Genomic DNA, 20,736 nt, shown 5'->3' with positions numbered 1-20,736 from the left:
GAGGAGGGAGCAGGAGTCCAGGGACTTAGCTCAGTGACATCTCGCCCTCCTTGCACGTGCAAGATCCTGAGTTCAATCCCCTACCGCGGAAAAAAAAACAAGAAAAAAAACGGGAAGTAGCTCCATGGGAAGGGCCTGGGTTCAAGCCCAATACCACAGCCACACAAGTCCTCGGGGACCCTGGTCTTATCCAAGGCCAGGCCCAGCTGCACCCGACTACCTTGATGTTCTCCACGGTGCGCTTGAGGTGGCCCAGCGTCTGCGGGATGAGGTGCAGCCAGTTGGAGGCCGTGGTGTGCAGCGTCCGCATCCAGGCCGGGCGCCCATCAGACGTGGAGTCCGTGCGCGCCTTCTTCTCAGTCTCTGCGTAGGCCAGGTCGTCCTCGTCCTCCAGCATCTGCATCTTCAGCATCTTGCTGATCATATCCACGCCTGCAGGCCGAGGGGACAGGAGGCGGCCGTGAGCGGCTGTGAGCGCTGGGAAGGCTGTGCCCACGCCCAGTGCTTTGGAGATGGGGCCAGGTGCAGGGCGGCCCGGGGATAAAGACCCGGGTCCCCCATTCTGTGGCCACCCCGGCACAGGCCCGGGAAGGGCTCTGGCTGGGGACAGCCATACCCAGCCATGGCACCTCGGCTCTCGGGCCCACATCTGTGCTTCTGCGCTGACCATGGACTGCCCCCGGGGACCCCACAGGCAGACCTAAGTCCTCGCCGGAGCCCGAAGCCAACACCTCCCTTGGGCCTGGGACCGCGCCAGCTACGGCCACGGTGCCATGTCACTCTCCAGGGACCTGCGTGGCTGGGACAAGTGACTGTCCTGGACTGAGGAGAGCTGGGCCTAGCCCGTCTCCCCTGCCTCTCGGCTCAGGGAAGGGCGGAGGCAAGGCTGTGGGCACGGGTGCTCCTCTGCTGGTCCCACACCTCTCCCCAAGTTAGGGGAAGCAGTGCTGCTGGTCCGTGGCACCGGAATGAGAACCAGCGGCTAGATCACCTCCTGGCCCTGGCGCTGCTCCCCCGCCCTGGGAAGGGATCACTTAGCACCATGTCCTTCTCATCCCTTGAGGAGAGCGAGTTTCCGAGCTGGAGGAAAACCTCAGAGCCACACAGCCACACTGCAACGTGGCAGGCACTTCCTCCGGGGCCACCCACCCTGCGTGGTCAGCAGCACGCGCTCGGCATTGTTGGGCAGCCCCAGCCAGGATGGCGTCTGGGTGTCGGGGAGCAGCTCCACCCACTGCACAAACTCTTCTCGCCTGGAAGAGCAGCGGGAGGTGGGTTAGGTTAGGGGTGGCCCGAGCTGCAGGGGACTCCCGGCCCGCCCTGGCGGCCTCCCGGGCACCTGATGCCGTCGGGCATCTGAATGTCCTTGTGCCCGTCCACCTTGCACGCCAGCTTGAATTCACTGTCGAAGCTGCGGGTGGTGAACAGGCGCTCCAGGAAGGTGTTGAGCAGCCGCTGGTCGAACTCATTGTCCACGCGGCCACCGTAGATAGACTGGGCCATCAAGGTCTTGAGAGCCGACCACGGGATCTTATCGGGCGAGATGTTCTGTCGGCCCTGGGGAGGGAGGCACGGCTGGCCACACTCCCCCCAGCAAGCACCCCTTCCCCTGCCCGCTGGCTCTGGCTGCTTCCTCCCAGGGCTGTGGGCCCGGCCGCCCCACGGCCACTTGCCTTCGCCGTGTCATCCAGCCACGTGTCCACGGTGTCGCAGGCTGACCGCAGGTCGGATTCCCCAAACTCGTATTTCTTGGACCAGCCCAGCGGTGCATAGCGCAGGCGTTCTTGGATGACGGCATGGAACCAGGCCAGCAGGAAGTACAAGCGGGCTCGCTCGTTGGGAGACTGTGTGGAAGGGACCAAGGGCAGAGTTGGGGAGAGCAGTGTCCTGCCCGGGGGTCGCGTCACTGGTAGGGCAGGACCTCAAGTCTGCAGCGCTGCCTGCCACATGGTGACCTCTGAGCCTGAAGCCCCTGGGCGTAAGGCACTTCTCCCGGGAATGCGAAGGCGGACATCTCTTGGCCAGCAAGACGTGACACAGGTGACGTCAGAACTGCCGATTATGACTCAGAGCGGAAATGGCGAGATGCGGGAAGAGCTACCGGACGGGACTCCTGCCACAGCCACCCTGCCTGGCACCTGTTTGCGTGGCCCTGGGACTGTGCAGGAGGGAAGGCGCCCCGGCTCCGTGCTGGGACAGGGCTCTGGCAGCTTTGCCGTGGGCCGTCCGCGGCCCACACCAGTGGCTGAGCACCAGAGTATGGACTCACCTTGCCCAGCACAGGAGGAAACTCCGCCTGCACTCAAGGGCAGACAGACCCACGCCTTCGGCATGGCGCTGCTGCTGGGAGGGGGTGAAGGTCCTGGGGTCTTTGGCCCACAAAGGAGCCATGCCAGGAGCACGCAACCATTACCTTGCAGATCCGCGACACAGGGATGCTGCTGAATGTCCGCAGCATGTTGGCCTTCACCCCCGGGGGTGGCTCGAACACAAAGATGCGGCCGGCGCGGAGCAGGTTCACCGGCACCTGGAGGAAGATGCCGCCCGTCAGGCTCCAGGGGTGGTGTCCGTCTGCCACTCTCGCTCCTGCCACCCCGCCAGCCCCTGCACTCACCTTGGGGTTGATCTCCATGGTGAGGAAGAGGCGGAAGCAGGCATGCGGCTGCAGGGAGTGCAGCTTCTTCTCCAGTTGCATCAGCCAGCCGGGGGCCAGGTGTACGTTCTTCAGCATCACCCACCTGTGAAGGGGGGCCTCAGCCACGTGTGCCTCCTCGGGGAGCTGGGGATGGGCAGGACCCCCCAGCCTACCTGCCGGACTTCACGGCAGTGTTGATGGCCTTGTCTGCTTGGTTAAAGCCTTCCGCCGAGCCTGGGACGAGGATGCACAGTGTGAGCCCCGAACGCGGGTCCTGAGCTCACGCTGCGCCCAGCCAGGCCCTTACCGATGGCGATCGAGGTGATTTGCGTGTTCTGCTCGGCTGCGAGGTCCTCCACGTGGCCGCTGGCGTCATAGCCAGGCACTGAGCACATCAGGACGGGCGTGTTGGGCTTCACCTGAGAGGCAGAGGTGGAGGTAAGCGGCCAGCCCTGCCCCGGGCGCCTGGAAACCCCTTGGGCTGGGGCTCACCTCTGTGCCCACGATGTGTGCCAGGTCGAGTGGCTGCTCCATGATGGACATGAAGGACTCCCCGAGGTTGGTGGAGACGAACATGTGGGCCATGGCCAGTAGGCGGTCAGGCCGGAAGGCCTGGATGAGCAGCAGGCGGTGGATGGCCTGGCCGATGGGTGCTATGAGGAAGGGTCCTGCTCAGCCTCTGGCCATGCCCCGGAGGCCGCAGGAGGCTCTGGAAAACCTGGCCTGGCTCCTGTGTCCCGGGCCCTGGCTCAGCACCACCCCACCCTGGTGGCATGGACCACTTGTCATGGATTTTTCTGCAGTACCAGGATGAACCTGGGGCCTCGCTCAGAGCAGATGTGAGCTCTTCCACTGAGCCACATCCCGCCTTGTTATTACTTTTTTTTTTTTTGGTACTGGGGATCGAATTCAGGTCCTTGGACTTGAGGCAGGCACCAGAACCACTGAGCTAAATCCCTGGACCCCCAGCTTATTACTCTGTAATAAGCTGCCCAGGTGGCCTTGAACTTGTAAGCTGCCTCAGCTTCCTGAGTGGCTACCATGCCTGACTGGAATTGGGAAATGTTGTGGTCTTCCACTTATGTCTGTGGGGCCCACGCTGGCCTCCACTTGCTCAGCTGCCCAGGCTAACCTTGAACTCACAGTCCTCACACCCTCCTGAGTGCTGGCGTGTGCCACCACACCTGGTGTTAATTTTCTACTTCTAAGCAAACTCTTATGTAGGAGCCACTTTCTTAAAAAGCTTTAACGGTGAATAGTTACCTTGGAAACCAATGGCTTATTCTTTATAGAAATGTCATTTCTTTCTTTCCTTCTTTTTTGGTTCCGGGGATCGAACTCAGGTCCTTGTGCTTGCGCAGCAGGCGGCGGAACCACTTGAGCTAAATCCCCAGCTTTCTTTCTTTCTTTTGGTGGCACTGGGGATTAAACCTAAAGCCTTTGCACCAAGTTACAGCCCCAGTCCTTTTAAAAAATATTTAACTCTGAGATAGGTTCTCTGTAAATCGCCCAGGCTGGGTCAAAACGGTGATCCTCCTGCCTCAGCATCCCAGAGTGTTGGGTGTGGAAGCATCACTTCAGAAGCAACAGGTGGGCTGGGGATGTAGCTCAGTGGTTCCACCGCCTGCCTCTCAAGCGCAAGGTCCTGAGTTCAATCCCAACACGGGGTAGGGGCAGCAAACCCCTTTATATTCAGGCCCGTGAAGAAGGCCTGGCGTGACTCACTTGTGGGGGTCTCCTCACTCCAGAGGTACGGCACGGTCTGCTCGGGGGAGCTGCTGTCCAGCCAGATGCCAAATTGCTGTGGAGATGACAGAGGAAGTGTCCCCATGGCATGCAGCTGATCTGGGTCGGGCTTGGCGTGAAGCTGGACCCCATGGGGCCACTGAGGCCTCCCCAGCCCCGAGCTGAGCAGCAGAATGCAGAAACACGCTAGGGCCTTGCACCACACGCACACACGGACACGGGAACACACACGGCGACGGTCACCTCATCTGCCTGAACCTTGGCGATCAGATCTTTGAATGCGGGCAGGCAGCTCAGCCGCGCCACCGCCTCTGCCTGCTCCACTGTCAGGCCTGGGATGCTGGGGGCGGAGCCGGCACTCAGCACGATCTCCTTGCCTCTCAGGAAGTGCTGGAACTCGGCGTCGTGGGTGGGCTCCCTGTGGGGGAGGTCAGGTGAGCAGGGGCACTTGGCACTGGCCCCGAGACGCAGTGTCGCCGACAGACACGCAGACAGGTGGGGCACAGCCTTACCCCACGGTGCCCTTCAGCTTGATCCTGGCCAGCAGCATGGCGAAGGTGATGTGGTCCTGGTGCAGCATGCCTCTGGCCACCCGGTTAAACGCCACCTGGGACGGAGAGGTCAGCGAGGGCCCCAACACGCCCCCACCATGGCCACCCCGGAGGCGCCCCGCCTCACCTGGAAGAGGTCCTTGGTGATGATGGACAGGCGCTGCGTGTGGTCCGTGATGCCCTTGAGGTTGGGGTTCTCGTACAGGACATTGTGGTAGATGTCCAGGAAGAACTGCAGCGAGTACTGGTACAGGAAGTGGATCTGCAAGGAGTGTGCGTGTCAAGCCCGGCCCGGCCTGGCCCCTGTGGGATTCACCCTTCCCGGCAGCCCAGGGCACCGTCACCTGCTTCAGGGACTCCATGGTGAAGTAGATGCTGCTGCAGGCGGTGGACAGTGGCAGGTACTGCTGGGACACAGTCTCCACCTCCTGCATGACAAGGTCGGTCTCCTCCACCTTCCTGGTGACCTCAGCCGCCTCTCGCTTCAGGTTCTCCAGGGTGGTGATGATGGTATCGTCGTCCAGAATGCGGCCCTTCACCTCGTTCAGAGCTTGCAGCAGCGACTTCTCGAGCTGACGCAGGCGGAGCTGGAACTCCCCTTAGGGGTCAAAACATGCGGCTGCTCTGACGCTGACACTGACTAAGAGGAGGCCATGCTGCGGTGCCCCCACGCCTGGTCACCCCCGTGAGCCCCTCTGCCGCCAGGCCTTGCCTCCCCCTGCACCAGGGAACGGACACCCAGAGCCGCACCCTGCAGCTTGAGAAGATCGGAGCGCTTCTCGTCCACGTCGGGCCTCTCCGCCTTCAGCACTTCGTTGAGGCACTGGCTCTGCAAGCTGCTGCGTGTGACGGTGAAGTTCACAAAGGTGACTCGGGAGCAGAGGTCGGGTGGGAACTCCACCTGTGCAGGCGGACGGGCAGACAGATGGCACGGTCAGGGCGCCAGTCCGCAGAGCCAGCGCCTGCCGCCCGCTATGAGAAGGTCTCGCCACTTACAGTCGGGTCTCGGGTGGACAGGAAGATGACAAATGACGGAGACAGGTCAATGTCCTGGTCACCGAGGGTGATCAGCACTCGGCCCCCTGTTCGTCGAACTTCACGGTTCAGCACTGGATTCAAAACTGGGTCATAGCTTTCCACGTCCTAGACAGCACACAGTGGACACTCACGGTCAGTTACAGCAAGCAGTGTCACCCGGGCAACGACAGCTCCTGGACGTCTACTTCCTGCCCGGACAAGCACAGTGGCCCAGAGGCCGAGCAGAGGCCGAGCAGAGGCCGCAGGCCAGTGGGGCTGCGTGGTGGGTGTGGCTCGGGTCAGCAGCAGAGCGCTGGGTCCCCTCCTCCTGCTTGTACCGGGCACAGGAATTGCCAGCAGCCACAACGGCCCTCGGGTCCTGGGCCAGGCATCTCATCCGTAAGATGCGTCCCTCGGTGCAGTCTCCTCGCGGTGCTGACCCAGACCCTCCGCATGGAATTTTACATGCCAACACTGCTTCTGCTACATTTGCATTTATCTTGCGATCCTAAGAACTGGACCCGGGAACTCTGCACTGAACTGCATTCCAAGCCTCTTTTGAATTTTTTTGTTTTTCCTAGACAGGGTTTCACTGTGTAGCCCAGGCTGGGCCTGAACTCTAAGTGATCCTCCTGCCTCAGCCTCTGGAGCGCTGGCATCACAGGCGTGTGCCACAACGCCTGGCGGGGCTCACAGATCAATCTCAATGCTTTACCCTTATTCTGAAGTTAGGTCAGCCACAGCTCTTGTCACCAGTGTCTGCACCGTGTGACGCAGCTTATGTCACATCAGCCATGCCTGAGAAAGCTCAGGCTCCTGAGGGACCTCTCTGGGCAGCAGGTCTGGGGGACACCCACCTGGACCAGAAGGGGGTTGCCGAACCGCAGCGCACTCTCCAGGTTTTTCCTGAAGGCATCGTCCAAGAAGCTGGTGCGCGTGATCTTCCGGTCCTTGTACTCGTTCATGATGAACTCTGTGGCCTGGCCGGAGGGGTCGATGATCAGCGGGTACCTGTGGGAGGCCAGCGGAGAGCGTGACGCACACTCAGGGCTCAGACCAAGTCACCCCGTCGGCACAGCTGTCCTTCACCTCCTTCCCTCAGGCCCGTGCATCCTCGCACCTGTCTCCCTGCATGCCGAGCCCTAACGCCACCCTGTCAGGTCATAGAGCCCCTGCGAGCTTCGAGGCAGAGGCCGAGTCTGGCCCCAGCACATCAGGAACAAGTTGAGGCAACAACAGGCGAGTGCACGGGCACTGCTGCAGAACCACGCGGCTGCCTCTCTCCCAGGTAACAGCTGCTGAGCAGACCTAGGCAGTCGCAGTCACACGGGTGGGTCCCTGGGGAGCCACCACCCCGAGCTGCTCCCTGCTGACCGCTGCACCTGCACCTCAGGCCCGGCCCGGCCCACTGTGGTGGGGACACGCAGGCATCTGTCAGCTGCCCCTCCCAGCGCTTGGCCGGGACCCACGTTGTCTAGAATTTGTCACTTCCCACGTGCCAGGCTACTGCTGAGTGAACACTAAGGGCAGAAGCACCAGGCAGAGCAGCTTCCGTGTCCGAGCCAGCACTGCCTGGCCAGGACGAGCGTCTGCTTTTGACCTGGAGCAGGGCCTGGCCGTCCTGTTTCTGTCCCCAGGACACTGCCACACAGGAAGGGCTTGGGAAGGATCCAGGTGTGCAGATGAGGTTACAAAGGGGCCCGGAATGTGTTTCAGAGACAAGAGAGAACCGAGCCCAGGTGCCTGGGCTGGGGAGGCCCAGCTCCAAGGGCGAGGGGATGTGATGCGGGCCGGTCCTGAGGCCTCCCTTGCCCTCCTGCTGCAGTCCTGTTTATGCTGACCCGGCCAGCAACATATGACACAGGCAGCTATGGCCTCTCCAGCGAAATTTTATAGTGTTTTCTGTTTCTTTCTGTGGCACTGGGGAATGAACCTAGGGCTTTTGCACTGAGCCACACCCTCAGCCCTTTTTATTTTGAGACAGGGTCTCGGTAAGTCACCCCAGTTGAGTTCAAAGGGCAGTCCTTCTGTTTCAGCTTCCCAGAGTGCTGGGAACACAGGCCTGTGACATAGTGCTGCTGCCAGTAGTATTTTAAGAGCGAGACTGTTTTTTGTTTGGGTACCGGGGATCAAACTCGGGACCTGGCGCCTGCAAGACAGGCACCGGAACGGAACCCAACACAACTTGCCAACCCATCTTGCAAGGTCACAACAAGAACATCTAGGGTGTAGCTCACTGGCAGGCTGCTTGCCTAGCATGTGTGAGGCCCTGGGTTTGATCCCCAATACAAAAAAGAGAAAAGAAAGAAAAGACTACAAGAGAGTTACTGCACAGAATTTAGACGATCAAAATGTGAGAAGAGTTGGGACAAGCGGCATATGTCTGTAAGACCACTCTGGGAGGCTGAGGCAGGAAGGTGGGCTACAAGTTCGAGCCCAGCCCGGGCAACTTAACAAGACCAAGATCACCTTAAAATAGAAAAAGGGCTGCAGATGTAGCCCAGCGTGAACGCCCTCAGTTTACTCTCCAGTACCACCTCCCAAAAGACATGCAAATAAAAAGAACCATTTGTGCCCTACCCCACTATCAGAGAGGAACCCTAATACTTGTTTTTGAGACAGGGTCTCACTCTGTAACAAGCTAGCCTCAAACTTGTGACCTTCCTGCCCCAGCCTCTCATGTAGGGGGATTATAGGGCAGCGCTACCACACCTGCCTTACAACAAAGGGGCTAAAGCAGCAGCGGGGATGGGCAGAGCTGTGCCCACCCTGGGTGCCAGCGCACACCTGTTGAAGCGCTTCAGCATGATGGCGTTCTCCGTGCACAGGTCGTCGGTGGGCAGGGAGCTGGCCTGCCAGCGCAGCCGCTCGTCGGCGTTGGACAGGTACTCGGTCCTCGCGATGTCTGTGCGGAACTGAGGGTGCGACTGGTCAGCCCCGGCTCCCAGGCCACCCCGTGCCCCGTGCCCCGTGCCCCACGCCAGCTCACCTGGATGTTGGCTTGCTGCAAGTGGTGTGACCAGGTGGTGAACAGGTTCTGCCGCATCTGCTGGTCGAAGTAGCCTGCGTAGGCGATGAAGGCGGCGGACAGCAGGCAGTCCCCCGCGATGGTGGACATCTGGTTCTTGAAAGTGTCGCTCGTCTTCTCCCAGCGCTCCCGCTCGGCAGACAGACTCTTGAGAAGAGCGGTGCTGCGGTTCACCTGGGAGGAGAGTCGAGGGAGACGCTGGGGTCAGCACGGCCAGGGCAGCCTGGGACGCAGCGTGCAGGGTGTGGCCGGGCGGCAGGCAGAGCGCCAACGTTTAGACCTGAGGCGCTGCTTGGGCACAGGGACAAAGGGCCTGGGGTGAGGGCAGCAGATGGCGCCTGCAGGGGACCATCGTGGGACCCAGAGGGGAAGGGACAGAAACGGACAGGAGACACTGGCAAGGGGGCCCACGAGGTAGGGACAGTTGGCAGGGGCGCAGAGCGGGCAGGGCCCTGGCTGGCATCCGCCTACCCGCAGATGCCTCCTGCACACACTCAGGCCCCAGTGGACACAAGAGCCAGGTCACCGAGACCGGCGAACGTGTTCACCTCGTCTCCACAGCCCGGCTGCAGGCCCGGGGCCCGCGCACCTTCGCTTCCACGGCCGCCAGGTCGGCCTTGATGGCCTGGGCCTCCGAGATGAGCACGGCGTACTCTTCCTTGTAGCGTGCGATGCTGGCCTCCAGGTCACGGATCATCTGCTCCACCTCATTGGCCTTCTGCTGGTTGTCCTTGGCATCGTCCTCCAGCTTCTGCAGCTCGTTCCGCAGGGGCTCCACCCGCTTGAGCATGTCCGCGTAGTTCAGCTGCAAAGGGCGGGCCGACAGGTGTGACGCAGAAGGGCCAGGCAGTGTGGGCGCCAGCAGGGGCTCCCGGCCCTGTTACCTGGGCGATGGCCCACTTCACCATGGGGCCGCATGCCAGCGAGGCCCGGTTCACGATTTCGTAGTTGTAGCTTGGGTTGGACATGTAGTTTTTCTTCATTTTCTCCCTTATAGCGTCACTGCGAGGGAGGAACTTTATTTCTAAGCATGCACAGGACAAGGGAGTTTTCATGGAACCAGTGACACGTAGGGGCCCAGAGCCAGCTCCCATCTCGCTGCCTCGGTGACGCCAAAGCTGTCCATCAGGGACAGACTCTGGCCGGGTCTGGGGCAGCAGGTGGAGGCCCTGACTCCCCCCTCAGCCCGGGGCGCCACCCTCACGGCACCCACAGCGACTCGACTCGGGGACAGGACGGGAGCCGGGCGCCGGTGGCAGGGAGACTGGGAAAGCACTGGAGTGCGGCGCCTGGCTCCACCTCTCGGACTGGGGCTGGAAAGGCGCTCAGCCCTCTGAGCCGCCGCGCTCCCCACCTGATCTCCTCGGCGGAGAAGTTGACGATGGTGGGGATGAAGTTCTCGCGCATGATGATGGAGCGGATCTGCTTCCAGTCCGTGGTGCTCTCACCCAGCAGCAGGCAGATGGACTCTAGCGCCAGCTTCACGGCGGCGGGCGGGTTGGCCATGGAGCGCACCTCCACCAGGTGCTGCTTCTTGATGGATTTGACGGCTGGCGGCACAGGCAGGGAGGGCAGGTGAGGGGGCAGGTGAGGGAGGGGCAGGCAGGGGGAGCCGCCGCAGGGTGGGCCACCAGGAAAGGCGGGGGCGCGAGTCCTCCCTCCAGCCTCTTGGAGCTGGAGTGGTGCGTTCGGGAAATAATCGGCGACACCTGGCTGCACCGACCCCAGCTGCCGAGGCTCCAGAGAGCAGGGCCTCACATACAGCTCGGGCAACTCAGCAGGGCCCTTTCTCAAAATAAGAAGGAAAAAAAGGGCTGTGGACGCAGCTAAGCGCAAAGGCCCTGGGTTCAACCCCCACACCACCAAGAACAAAAAAGGTTGATGCCTTTTATACACTGAAAGGCAGTGTTTTTAGCTTGACATTTCAGTAAAACACACTGGAGTAATTACTCAGCAAGGGAACACGAAATGAGGTCCTCCCCCAGATCCAAGAGAACAGAAAGGTGGTGTGGGCAGAGCCTGTCGATGTGAACACTGACGTAATTAGGTGATGGAGGCAGAGCGAGACAGATGGGCAGCATACAGCGTGAGCCCTCTGCACTCCCAGGGCTGCAGGGCAGGCAGCAGGACCTCACAGGCTGCCCAGGGCAGGGGGTGAGGAGCCACTGCTGCCTGCCTTAGGTTCGTAACCCTGGATGCAGCTGGAAGGCTCAGAAATCACTGCAAGATGCTGACACGGAGCACCTGAGGGTGTTTCCTCACAGTCGCCAGAGATCGACAAACAGCACACTTACGCACAGTGGTGCCTCACTCAGTTCATGAGCTTAATTCTTTCCACGAGTCTGGTCACAAGCCAAAGTGGAGGAGAACCGAAGCAAATTCAATGGTTAGGTTCAATGTCGACCTTGTGGGGAAACCTGATTCGGTTCTCATCCAATTCAGTTTGTGTCCAGAATCATGGAGAGGACTGAGATGGTGAACCGAGGCAGCACTGTAATTATCAACACAACTTTCAAAATGCTTAGTGACAGATGCTTATTTGGCCAGTTTTTCTAGTGAGAGCAGTTACCATGGCAAATGAAGATGAATTACATGGGAACTCTGCTCTAACAGCTGGAGACGGACCAGGTGTTCATTGATCTGGTTCTTGGGGACACAGGGCCTCACCATGTGCGCAGTCCAGGCTGGCCTCACATCAGTCCTCCAGCCTCAGCCTCCCGGGTGCGGGGGGAGAGGTGTGCACCTCGCCTGGCTCATCCTGAGGCCTCAGACCTCTGGCAACGGTGCTGTGGAGCCGCAGGACCTGAGCCAGGCTGAGCACTGAGGCAGGGATGCCGGGGCAGCCGCACACAGGCAGCAGCACCTACCGTTCTGGGCCTCGATGACGGCGGGCTCCACCTTGTCCAGGTCCTCTTTGACGCTCATCTGTTTGTCTGCTATCACTTCCTGCTGCTTGTGCAGCTGTTCTTGGATTTCTTGGCTCATGACCTAGGAAGGGCAAGGAAGGCGGCTCAGGTGCGCCTCGGTTCCGTGTGAATGTGCCGTGACTCAGCCCTCTGCCACACACGTCGGTGCACACGCGAACACGGGCACACGCGCAGATCCCAGCAGCCCCGACCGACGCCCATTTCAAAGCACTTCTTGCTCTCTCACCACAGCCTGAGCCCGCCAGGTCCCTCTGGAGGAGGGGAGGTACCTTCTTCTTCTCAGCCTCTTGCTGGTCTTTCACCATCTTCTTCAGCTTGTCGTTGGCCGCGGCGTTCTTCACCTCCAGCTCCTGGCTCTTTATCCTCAGGTCTCGGCGCAGCTCTTCCACCTGGACGCAGAGCCCACAGCGTGAACGTCGGCTGCGGTGTCCTCCTCGCAGCCCACCCTGGGAGCTAGGCCGGCCCGCGCCCCACCTGGTCGACGGTTTCCTTGATCTTCCTGAGCCCCACGTTCAGGTGCATCTGCTGCTCCTCCAGCTCGCTACGCTTCTCGTGGAAGAGGTTGGCGTAGTGGTTGATGAAGTCCAGGTAGTGGCGAGGGGTGATGGCCATTGTCCTGCCTCCGCGCTTGGCGAGCCGGGCGTTGGCCTTGTGCAAAGGAAAGTTAAACCTTGTCACTGTCCTGGATGCACGGATGCCGCCTCAGCAAGGCCGCCGCCTCACCTCACCAACTCAGACTCAGGGTGACTCGGTGGCCCGAGCCCAGCCCAGGAGCCAGGATGTGCGTGAGGGCAGCCCGGCCACCTGCAAGCTCCCACGGGGCCTGACTGCAGCGCCTGCCCCTCCCGCTGCTCTAACAGGGTCTGATCGTCTAACTCCACGGCACACTGTGCTTGAAAAGGCCCCACCAAAGGTCGTGTCTGCTCCTCCTCTGCTTTTGAGACAGGGTCTCACTATGTAGTCCATGGTGCCTCGAATATGCTATGTAGCCCAGGCTGGCCTCAAACTTGCACCAGTCCTCTTGCCTCAGCCTCCCAAGTGGTGGGATTACAGGCGTGCAGCACCACGCCTGGCTCCCATTTACTTTCAAGAGACACCAAAAGAAGAAATGAAGCAAGAACAGGTTTTATATGACGCATGGCTCCGGTCACCTTGGGCCCGAGACGGACGACACCCCAGAAGCTACAGAGCTGGCAGCCGGGGGCAGGAGCTCCAGCAGGCTGCCCACAGCTTTCCCGCAAACAGGAGCAGACTGAACTTGTGGAGCCCAATGGAGGCAAATAAGGGTCAGCCACTAATGCCAGCAGGTCAAAGCCTGTTGGCTGCGCGGTTCTGTAAGGAACCCTGCCGGGCACCAGCCACACCCCTGGGCTTTTATGTGGTCCCCGATGTCCCCTGGTCCAGTGGAGAAGGGGAACTTGGACGTGCAGCGGCAGGGAAGAGGAGGAGGGAGAGGGCAGCTCGGGGCAGACTGGTCCAGAGGAGATGGCATAAAGGTGCAGGGGACAGGTGAGAAACCAGTGTTTCTTCTGCACTAGCGTTATGGCCTCACTGACAGTTGAGCAGGAGGACAACAAATCTCTAGCCGAACACACCTGGTGGAGCGTCTGGTGGACGAACACACAGCTGTTCACAATGGCCTCACGGTGTGACGGCGGCTGAGGCAGCTTGTCGTATACCACCGGCATGTAATCGGGCACAATGTAGTTTGGCTTCTCCAGGTCCATTTTACTCGTGAATTCTTTGCCGACTTGATACAGGGCTTCAGTGGACCAGTCGCCAAACCAATTCAGCACACACCTGAGAAAGACGCCAACCTCAGAACCGCTGCCAGGAGGGGTCGCCCTCGGCGGGGAGCCAGGGGCCAGGACCAGCGCACCTGTTGAAGAGGGCTGGCGAAGTGGCCGCCCGGTCCTTGAGGCCCTCGGAGGAGGGGTTCATGGTGAACACAACATGCAGGTTGCGGATGACCTGGCTGGTGAACCACTTGTAGAGCTCCTCGTGCGAGTCCAGCATGAGGCCCTCCTTCTGCGCCCCCTCCTTGCACTGAGTCATTAGGGTGGCGTACTCGTCTCCTTCGAAGAGCCCGGGGACCTGGGGAAGTAACTCCGCACAGTGACTCCGGGGCCTCGTGACACGCCACCACAAACACGAGACGCCACGCGGCCCACCGTTACCCACCTCGCCATTCGCCAGCAGAGTGTTCATCCGCTCCAGAAACCCAGAGTCCAAAACATTGGACTCATCCATGATGAACGCTATCTTCTCGTTCTTGCAGCCAGAGCGTCTCAGCACTGTCCGAAGGTCTTCGTCAAAATCCTCCCCGGTGTACTTCCTGTGCACCTGTGGAGGCAGCCGGGTTAGGCCCACTCTTGCCCAGCTCAGCAGGAAGTGGACTCTGTGCCGCACCCACCTTGATCTGGTACACGCTCAGGCCGTTCATCCAGGCCACGAAGCGAGACAGGGTGGTCTTTCCCGCTCCACTCACACCGATCAGAAGCAAGTGGCCTTGAGGTTGGCGGAATATTCTGAAACACAATCAGATAAGCGTCAAGGCTCACGTGCCTCGTCCCCTTTTGACGCGTCCTAAACCTTTTTAGTACTGAACCTACAGTATTCTGAAATATGTTTGTACTTGGATTTGTACATTAAACCCTGTCGGGCAGTTATCTGCCCGGTCCAGTGGGGACACAAACAGCAGCAAGACGTGGTCTGGCTGCTCCAGCCTCCGAGGACACACGAGAGAGAGCCTGGCACCACCGGTGGGGAGGGCCAGACTCCAGGGTGGGCCACAGCCCATGGAGGGAACTTCTTGGGGCACAAGTTCTGGACAGGTAGCTGGGCCTGGGAAGACGAGGAGAGCGTGTGCTTGGCAGGAGGGGCTGGGGGTTGAGGGCAGAGGCTCACCTGTCAATCCTGAGGACGTGGTCCAGCACCTCATTGAACAGGACCAGAGGAACATCGAGCTCTTCTTCGTAGAAGACTTTCAGCCTCGCTTTGACATAATCTCTCAATTCCTCTTGGTCCACTGGGATGTAATCCTGCAGAGGAAAGGTGACAATCCAGAGCACTTAGAAGGAACCATCTGAATTCTCAGGGCCATGTCAATTACAGTCCCTCACACTACGAAGAAACTGCTGAGGAATGCAATGGAAGATCATTTTTACAACGCAGCAACGAACATGAAAGCTGGCTTATACGTTTAGAACACTTGTGTTTCTATGTGCTTTTCTAGTTAACTGGTATATGTAGACCTGTGTTTAAAACTAAACCTTACTGAATACGCAGAGGTACCAAGTGACCCTAGGGCGCAGCTGTCCGTTCCGCCGAGGTCAATGTGCTCCCCAGCACTCTTAGGGGGACGGAAGGGCTGCACGTGGTCCAGACCCGAGACGGAGGTATGGGGTTCCCCAACCAGACTGACGGTCACCAGTACCACGCGGTTCAGCACCCACCCTGACTGCCGCCTCCGGCAGCCCCACGTGCTCGGGGACGGCTCCACAGCTCACTGCGTGTAAACTCAGACAGATCAGGGTGTGGCTCAGTGGCAGAGTGGCTGCCCAGTGGGTTGAGTCCTTGGGCTCCATCCCCAGCACCAGGAAGCAGCAAGGGAGCGCCAAAACGGCCACAGGGAAGGGCACCCCAGCAGTGCAGAGGTGGTGCGGAGCCCGAGCAGCCAAGCCAGCCTACCTTGCTGTTTCTAGCGGCTGCCAGCCCTCTGCTGGCCTTGCCCTGCCTGAAGAGGATCCCCCACTCCAAGACAGGGCCTTGCAGACTGGCCTTGATTCCGTGCTCAGGTGATCCTCTTGCCTCAGCCTCCTGACCCCCACCCCGCCACTTCGCGAATCTGAAACAGTGTGCAGGCCAGTGGCAAAGGATGCTATAGCACATGTGCCGCAGTGGGCTATCTGTACCCCTGAAAGCTCTACGAGCTGTCACTGGCACAGGTCATCTGTCAGTGATGCCCTCTGTCCCTCATCTCCAGCATCAAGTGTGTGCCGTGGCTGCTACTCAGGACAACTGACTGCTGCTCTGGAAATGTCGGCTCCACTCAGCATTTCAGAACAGGAAACTTTCACACAAACCAGCACCGGTGCCCTAGTTCTGGCGTGAGGAGAACTGCACACTGCGGTCTCCCTGTGGAGACTTCGGGGAGGGGACACGTGCCCGAGCTGCGCCGTGACCGAGGCAGCCAGTCTGGGGGACGGGCCAAGCTGAGGGGGAGCACGTGAGGAGCACAGGAGGGTGGCTCGGGCTCGGCCTCACCTTCGAGAGCCAGTTGCTGTACAGGATGGGCCGGCTCATGGCCTTCCCCTTGTCTATGTTGGGGAAGTGCTTCAGAGCGACCATGTCGATGTTCTCGTCAGTCCAGCGCCGCTCCTCATCCTCCACCAGCCTGTGGGAGGGGCGGCAACGAGTGAGGGCCCAGGGTGGAGGCTGCAGGGGCTCTGCCACAGGCTGCTGCTACACGAAAACCCTCACAATGGCGGGATTTTAAATAATTCCCCTACAGTTTCTGGTTACACTGAGTCCAGGAATGGAAACAGAAGCTTGTTTTTTTCTTTTGGTACCAGGGATCGAACTCGGGACCTTGTGCTTATGAGGCAGGTGGCGACACCACTTAGCTACATCCCCGGCCCTCATTTCTGTTTTTGAGGGGAGGTCCCCTATGTTGCCCAGGCTGGTCCTGAACCTGGGCCCCAGTGCTCAGCCTTCTCGTGGTGGACCCACAGGTGCAGGCTATGTGCCCTGCCTGAATCTGGTTTCTAAACTTGCTGAATAGAAATGCTCCCAATATTACAGACACATGAAGAAGGCAGAAACGGAAGTGAAAGGGCACGGAGGCTGGAGGCTCGGGGCCAGGAAGCCGAGGGGCTGTCAGGCTGCTGGGCAGTGGCGAGGCAGCGCTGGACTGTGTGGCCGAGGCCACTGCTATGCTTGAGTCTATACCAAAGATTTCAAATAAAACAAAAATTTCTCTTCGATATTAGGGGAAGTCTGTGACAATTATATAGTGGTTTGTTTTCTTCATTAAAAAGAGTGAATGAAGGGGGCTTTCGTAAGGACAGCAAAGACTTCAGAGCAGCAGGTGCCCACCACAGGAAGCGAGGGGCCAGCAGCCTTACCCGCCCACCCGGCCTCACAGACTCCGAGGAGGAGGCGGCGTGGGAGCAGTGCTGAGAGCCCCGCCGCACAGGTGGACAGGAGAGACCACGGCACCCACACCCAGGCCCCAGACCACAGGAAGTTGAGGGGCCAGCCCGTCGTACTGCGCCTGCCGGCCTTAGAGCCCCTCCATGCCTCGCCCCATGCAACAGTGAATCGTGTATTCCAAATCCAGAGTTAAGGCAGACAAGTTACTTCTCATGAACAGAAAAACGAGCCCAAAATACAATAAGGGACTCCAGTACTAAAGTACACGGAATTAAAAACACAAGAAAAAGAAGTAAAAAAAAACGGTTTGGCTCAGTGGAGCCGCCACCAGTCTCGCAAGGCCAAGGTTCCAAGTTCGATCCCTCGTACCAAAACAAAACAACAAACAATAGACCAGGCCAGGCGGCCCATGCTTGTAATCCCAGATACTTGGGAGGTTAAGGCCAGACTGGACAACTTAGTGAGACACTGTCTCAGAATAAAATAATAAAAAGGCCTGGGCTGGGGATGTTGTTCAGCTTTCCCTGAGTTCAACCCTCAGTGAAAGAAAAAGAGAAAAAAGGAGAACGAAAGACAGAAAGAAAGAAGAACAGAAAGGAGAGAGAGAAAGACTGCACTGAATACAAGACAGAGGCCCCGATCACAAGACGAAGAGTCTTCCGTCCTGACAGTGAAGGCCCTGCTTTTCACTGTGGGGCTGCTATGACCCAACTACCAAAGCGCCACAGTGGTTCTGACCCTTTGGCCACCAGCCCCTTTCCTGACGCTCTGGCCACTTTACTGCCAAGGCATGATGGTTCCCCAGTGGCCCACAGGAAGGAAAAAGCTAGTGGCTGGCTCGAGCTTCAAGTCCTTGGATGAAGAGTGTGGGTAACGCGGGGTGGAGTCGGGGACGGGGTGCAGGTGGGGTCTCAAGGGGGTCCGCACGCTCTGACAAAGCCACCAAGGCCACCCTGGCTGCTCCGCCAGGCAGTCAGAGGCTCAGTAAATGGCCTGCCGGTCACCTGAGGGCCAGACGGTGGTGGGCAGTCCTCGGGCACCTGACCCCTGTGTAGACTCAGCAGGGACAGCGTACCCCGCAGCGTGGCCTGGCCGCCCTCACCTGTCCTGGAAGAGACGGAGGGCTTCGTGCGCCCAGATCCGGATGAGGCCCTCCACAGGCAGCGTCTCCAGGGGTCTCAGGGCTTCGAAGATGCCCCTCACCCACCTGGTCATCTCACGGGGGGAATAGATGTAGTGAGGCTGTGTGTCCTGAGTGAATCTCTCCTGTGTGAAGGAGAAAAACGGGTCAGCAATAAATACCTTATGACGTGGAGAAGTCGCTAAAGGTACTGTAAAATATTTTAAAGATAAAGGAGCCAGGTGTGGTGGCGCACACCTACAATCCTAGCACTCAGAGGCTGAGGCAGGACTGCAAGTTACCCAGCCTGGGCAGCTTAGCAAGACCCTAGGAAGGGCAGCGGGTGTGGCTCAGTGTAGAGGCCGAGACCCTCCTGTTTTAGGCTTCAGTGCTGGGATGCAGGCACATGTCACCACATCCGGCTGGGCTGCCATCTTAGAGCACTGGGGCACACGTGCAGCCATCACACATGCCGGCCTGTTTGAAGTGCACCCAGGCTACGAGATGTTGCCGCCGATGCCGCTGTTGCCGAGCACGGCCCACTCCCCGCACCTGGGACATGGTGTAGAACTCCACCATGGCAGCTGTGAGTGGCTCGGCGTAGGTCCGTAGGGACGGGATGAGCCGCAGCATGGCGCGGTTGAAGGTGCCGTAGATCTGCGTCAGGGAGGCAGGCCCTGGGTAGTCCACGTAGACGACGGGCACGTGCCTCAAGAACCTGCATGGGGACAGCGGTCAGAGCCCCTCCAACCGCCCACCCACCTGGCCGGCTCAGGCCAGTCTCACCAGACATTCGAAAAAGGACCACGAGACAGAAAAGGACCGGGCTGCTTCAGCCCCGCGGCCCTGCAGACCAGGCAGGGCTGGCCATCACCACCCACAAAGTCACTGTGTTTTTGGTTTTTTGCCTCTGCAGCGGTGCGGATGAACCTGGCCCTCACTCACGTGGGGCAGGCTCTCTGCCCAAGCAGCACTCCAGCCCTAACGCGTGGCTGCGGCACAGGGCGAGTGACCAGGCCAGGGCGCTGTCATCCCACGGTCACCCACGGCTCAGCTCCAGCCTCTCCAGCTGTGCTGTGGAAGAGCCCAGAGGCCCCGGGGCTGTGCTACCTGTGCGAGAGGGGCTTTCTTCCAGGGTCGGTGGGGGGGTTGCAGGCCCCGACGAACTGGATCCGCTCTAGCTTCACCCACGTCTGGTCCGAGGTGCGGTAAAAGCCTCCGTGCTCCACCATCTGCAGGAGGGCAAGCAGCACATGAGGAGCGAGGCACGAACTGGACACTGAGGGTGGGGGCTGGCACGCAGCGCACCTGTCGGATGAAGGAGATGACCCTCTGCGTCCCGTATTTGTCCATGTCTGGCAGGTTGATCTCGTCGCAGAACAACACCAGCCACTTGCCCAGCTGCACGGGGGCCAGGACGACCCCGTTGGGGGTGCGCCTGTACTCGCAGTAGTGGTCGAAGGTCTTCAGCAGGAGCTCGGGGGTGGTGGCGCTGGAGAAGTTAAGGCCCACGACCTTCAGGAGGGAAATGGCTGATGAAGAGCAAGCCGGCCCCGCAGCCCGCAGCCCGCAGCCCGCAGCCCGCAGCACCCCGTTACCTCCATGTCGGGCAGGGCGCGCAGCGCGCTGAAGAGCGTCATAGTCTTGCCTGAGCCGGGAGGGCCACACAGCACCAGTGGCTTGTGCTCAGCCAGCCAGGTGTACAGGAGGGCCTCGTGCCGGACCGTGTCCAGCGTCGGCACCACCACGTCCGGGGCTGCCACCTTGTGCGTCTCCACTTCGATCTGCGGCACCTTGGCCTGCCATGGGGACCACTCCCCACTGATGGACACCTGCAGCAAGGGACAGTGAGCCATTCACCTGCGGCCGGACCCTCCCTGCAAGACCTGTTTGCTCTAAGCCAAGGAGAGGCCCTGCGCTCCTGTTGACCCGGGACACAGCAAGGACGAATTCAGGAGAGCAGCTGCGGCGCCTCACCTCATAGTCGATGATGGGGATGTTGGGCGCCGTGGGCAGCGGCACGGTGGTGATTCTCCGGATGTACTCGCCCAGCTCCGCCCGCATCTTCAGCCGGCTGTCTCCAGACAGGGACCAGAGGATGGCATAGACCAGGTAGCGCTGCAGAGGGGTTGCAATGGCGTTTCCCTAACATGACACTGGCAGCCCTCACCCATCCCAGCCCCCAGGGACGACCCGCCCGGTGGCACTGGTCCCCGACCTGACCTGGATGTAGCGCTCCAGCTGCTCGATCTGCATGGGGAAGTCGGGGTGGTTGGCGTTGTACTGTGCCACGTTGCGGCAGGCCTGGTGCAGCATGGAGAAGAGCGAGCCCAGGCAGCGCAGGCGCGTCAGGTCCATGATGTGCTCCAGCTGGAAGGCATGCTCCAGCGCCTTGGTGACCAGGCCGTTGGACGTGAAGTATGGCTGCATGATGGTGGCTGCGTCCCTCTGGATCTGGAGGGGTACAGGCAAGGGGACGCTGGGGCACCGGTGCCCGGGGGAAAGGGACCATGGGTCTGCGCGAGGGACTGAGCCTCCCTCCTTCCCAGGAACGGGTT

The 20,736-nt window shown here is 60.1% G+C and overlaps 1 protein-coding gene across 1 annotated transcript in view; it reads right to left on the bottom strand.

Annotated features, from left to right (window-relative positions):
* The window catches only part of Dync1h1 (dynein cytoplasmic 1 heavy chain 1), a 57,424-nt gene that overhangs the window by 1,936 nt on the left and 34,752 nt on the right, over nucleotides 1-20,736 (bottom strand). Inside the window, exons 36-73 of the mRNA XM_004836935.3 lie at nucleotides 20,402-20,632; nucleotides 20,156-20,296; nucleotides 19,777-20,010; nucleotides 19,487-19,693; nucleotides 19,289-19,410; nucleotides 18,731-18,896; nucleotides 18,161-18,324; nucleotides 16,171-16,300; nucleotides 14,812-14,945; nucleotides 14,318-14,432; nucleotides 14,086-14,247; nucleotides 13,784-13,998; nucleotides 13,500-13,704; nucleotides 12,379-12,552; nucleotides 12,174-12,293; nucleotides 11,845-11,965; nucleotides 10,332-10,527; nucleotides 9,862-9,979; nucleotides 9,567-9,782; nucleotides 8,939-9,151; nucleotides 8,737-8,864; nucleotides 6,807-6,960; nucleotides 5,929-6,075; nucleotides 5,683-5,833; nucleotides 5,277-5,530; nucleotides 5,060-5,194; nucleotides 4,894-4,988; nucleotides 4,625-4,799; nucleotides 4,361-4,436; nucleotides 3,128-3,288; nucleotides 2,943-3,054; nucleotides 2,809-2,869; nucleotides 2,615-2,738; nucleotides 2,414-2,527; nucleotides 1,674-1,844; nucleotides 1,340-1,557; nucleotides 1,150-1,253; nucleotides 221-432 (exon numbers count right to left, since the gene is read on the bottom strand). Of these exons, the coding sequence (XP_004836992.1) occupies nucleotides 221-432; nucleotides 1,150-1,253; nucleotides 1,340-1,557; nucleotides 1,674-1,844; nucleotides 2,414-2,527; nucleotides 2,615-2,738; nucleotides 2,809-2,869; nucleotides 2,943-3,054; nucleotides 3,128-3,288; nucleotides 4,361-4,436; nucleotides 4,625-4,799; nucleotides 4,894-4,988; nucleotides 5,060-5,194; nucleotides 5,277-5,530; nucleotides 5,683-5,833; nucleotides 5,929-6,075; nucleotides 6,807-6,960; nucleotides 8,737-8,864; nucleotides 8,939-9,151; nucleotides 9,567-9,782; nucleotides 9,862-9,979; nucleotides 10,332-10,527; nucleotides 11,845-11,965; nucleotides 12,174-12,293; nucleotides 12,379-12,552; nucleotides 13,500-13,704; nucleotides 13,784-13,998; nucleotides 14,086-14,247; nucleotides 14,318-14,432; nucleotides 14,812-14,945; nucleotides 16,171-16,300; nucleotides 18,161-18,324; nucleotides 18,731-18,896; nucleotides 19,289-19,410; nucleotides 19,487-19,693; nucleotides 19,777-20,010; nucleotides 20,156-20,296; nucleotides 20,402-20,632 (5,976 nt within the window). The remainder of the gene's footprint in view (nucleotides 1-220; nucleotides 433-1,149; nucleotides 1,254-1,339; nucleotides 1,558-1,673; nucleotides 1,845-2,413; nucleotides 2,528-2,614; nucleotides 2,739-2,808; nucleotides 2,870-2,942; nucleotides 3,055-3,127; nucleotides 3,289-4,360; nucleotides 4,437-4,624; nucleotides 4,800-4,893; nucleotides 4,989-5,059; nucleotides 5,195-5,276; nucleotides 5,531-5,682; nucleotides 5,834-5,928; nucleotides 6,076-6,806; nucleotides 6,961-8,736; nucleotides 8,865-8,938; nucleotides 9,152-9,566; nucleotides 9,783-9,861; nucleotides 9,980-10,331; nucleotides 10,528-11,844; nucleotides 11,966-12,173; nucleotides 12,294-12,378; nucleotides 12,553-13,499; nucleotides 13,705-13,783; nucleotides 13,999-14,085; nucleotides 14,248-14,317; nucleotides 14,433-14,811; nucleotides 14,946-16,170; nucleotides 16,301-18,160; nucleotides 18,325-18,730; nucleotides 18,897-19,288; nucleotides 19,411-19,486; nucleotides 19,694-19,776; nucleotides 20,011-20,155; nucleotides 20,297-20,401; nucleotides 20,633-20,736) is intronic.

The sequence above is a fragment of the Heterocephalus glaber genome, unplaced genomic scaffold (genome assembly GCF_053883595.1).
Source record: "Heterocephalus glaber isolate CG9 unplaced genomic scaffold, H.glaber_assembly_v1.0 deba00001608, whole genome shotgun sequence".
In the NCBI taxonomy this organism is placed as follows: Eukaryota; Metazoa; Chordata; class Mammalia; order Rodentia; family Bathyergidae; genus Heterocephalus; species Heterocephalus glaber.
This window is presented reverse-complemented; position numbering and strand designations above follow the sequence as displayed.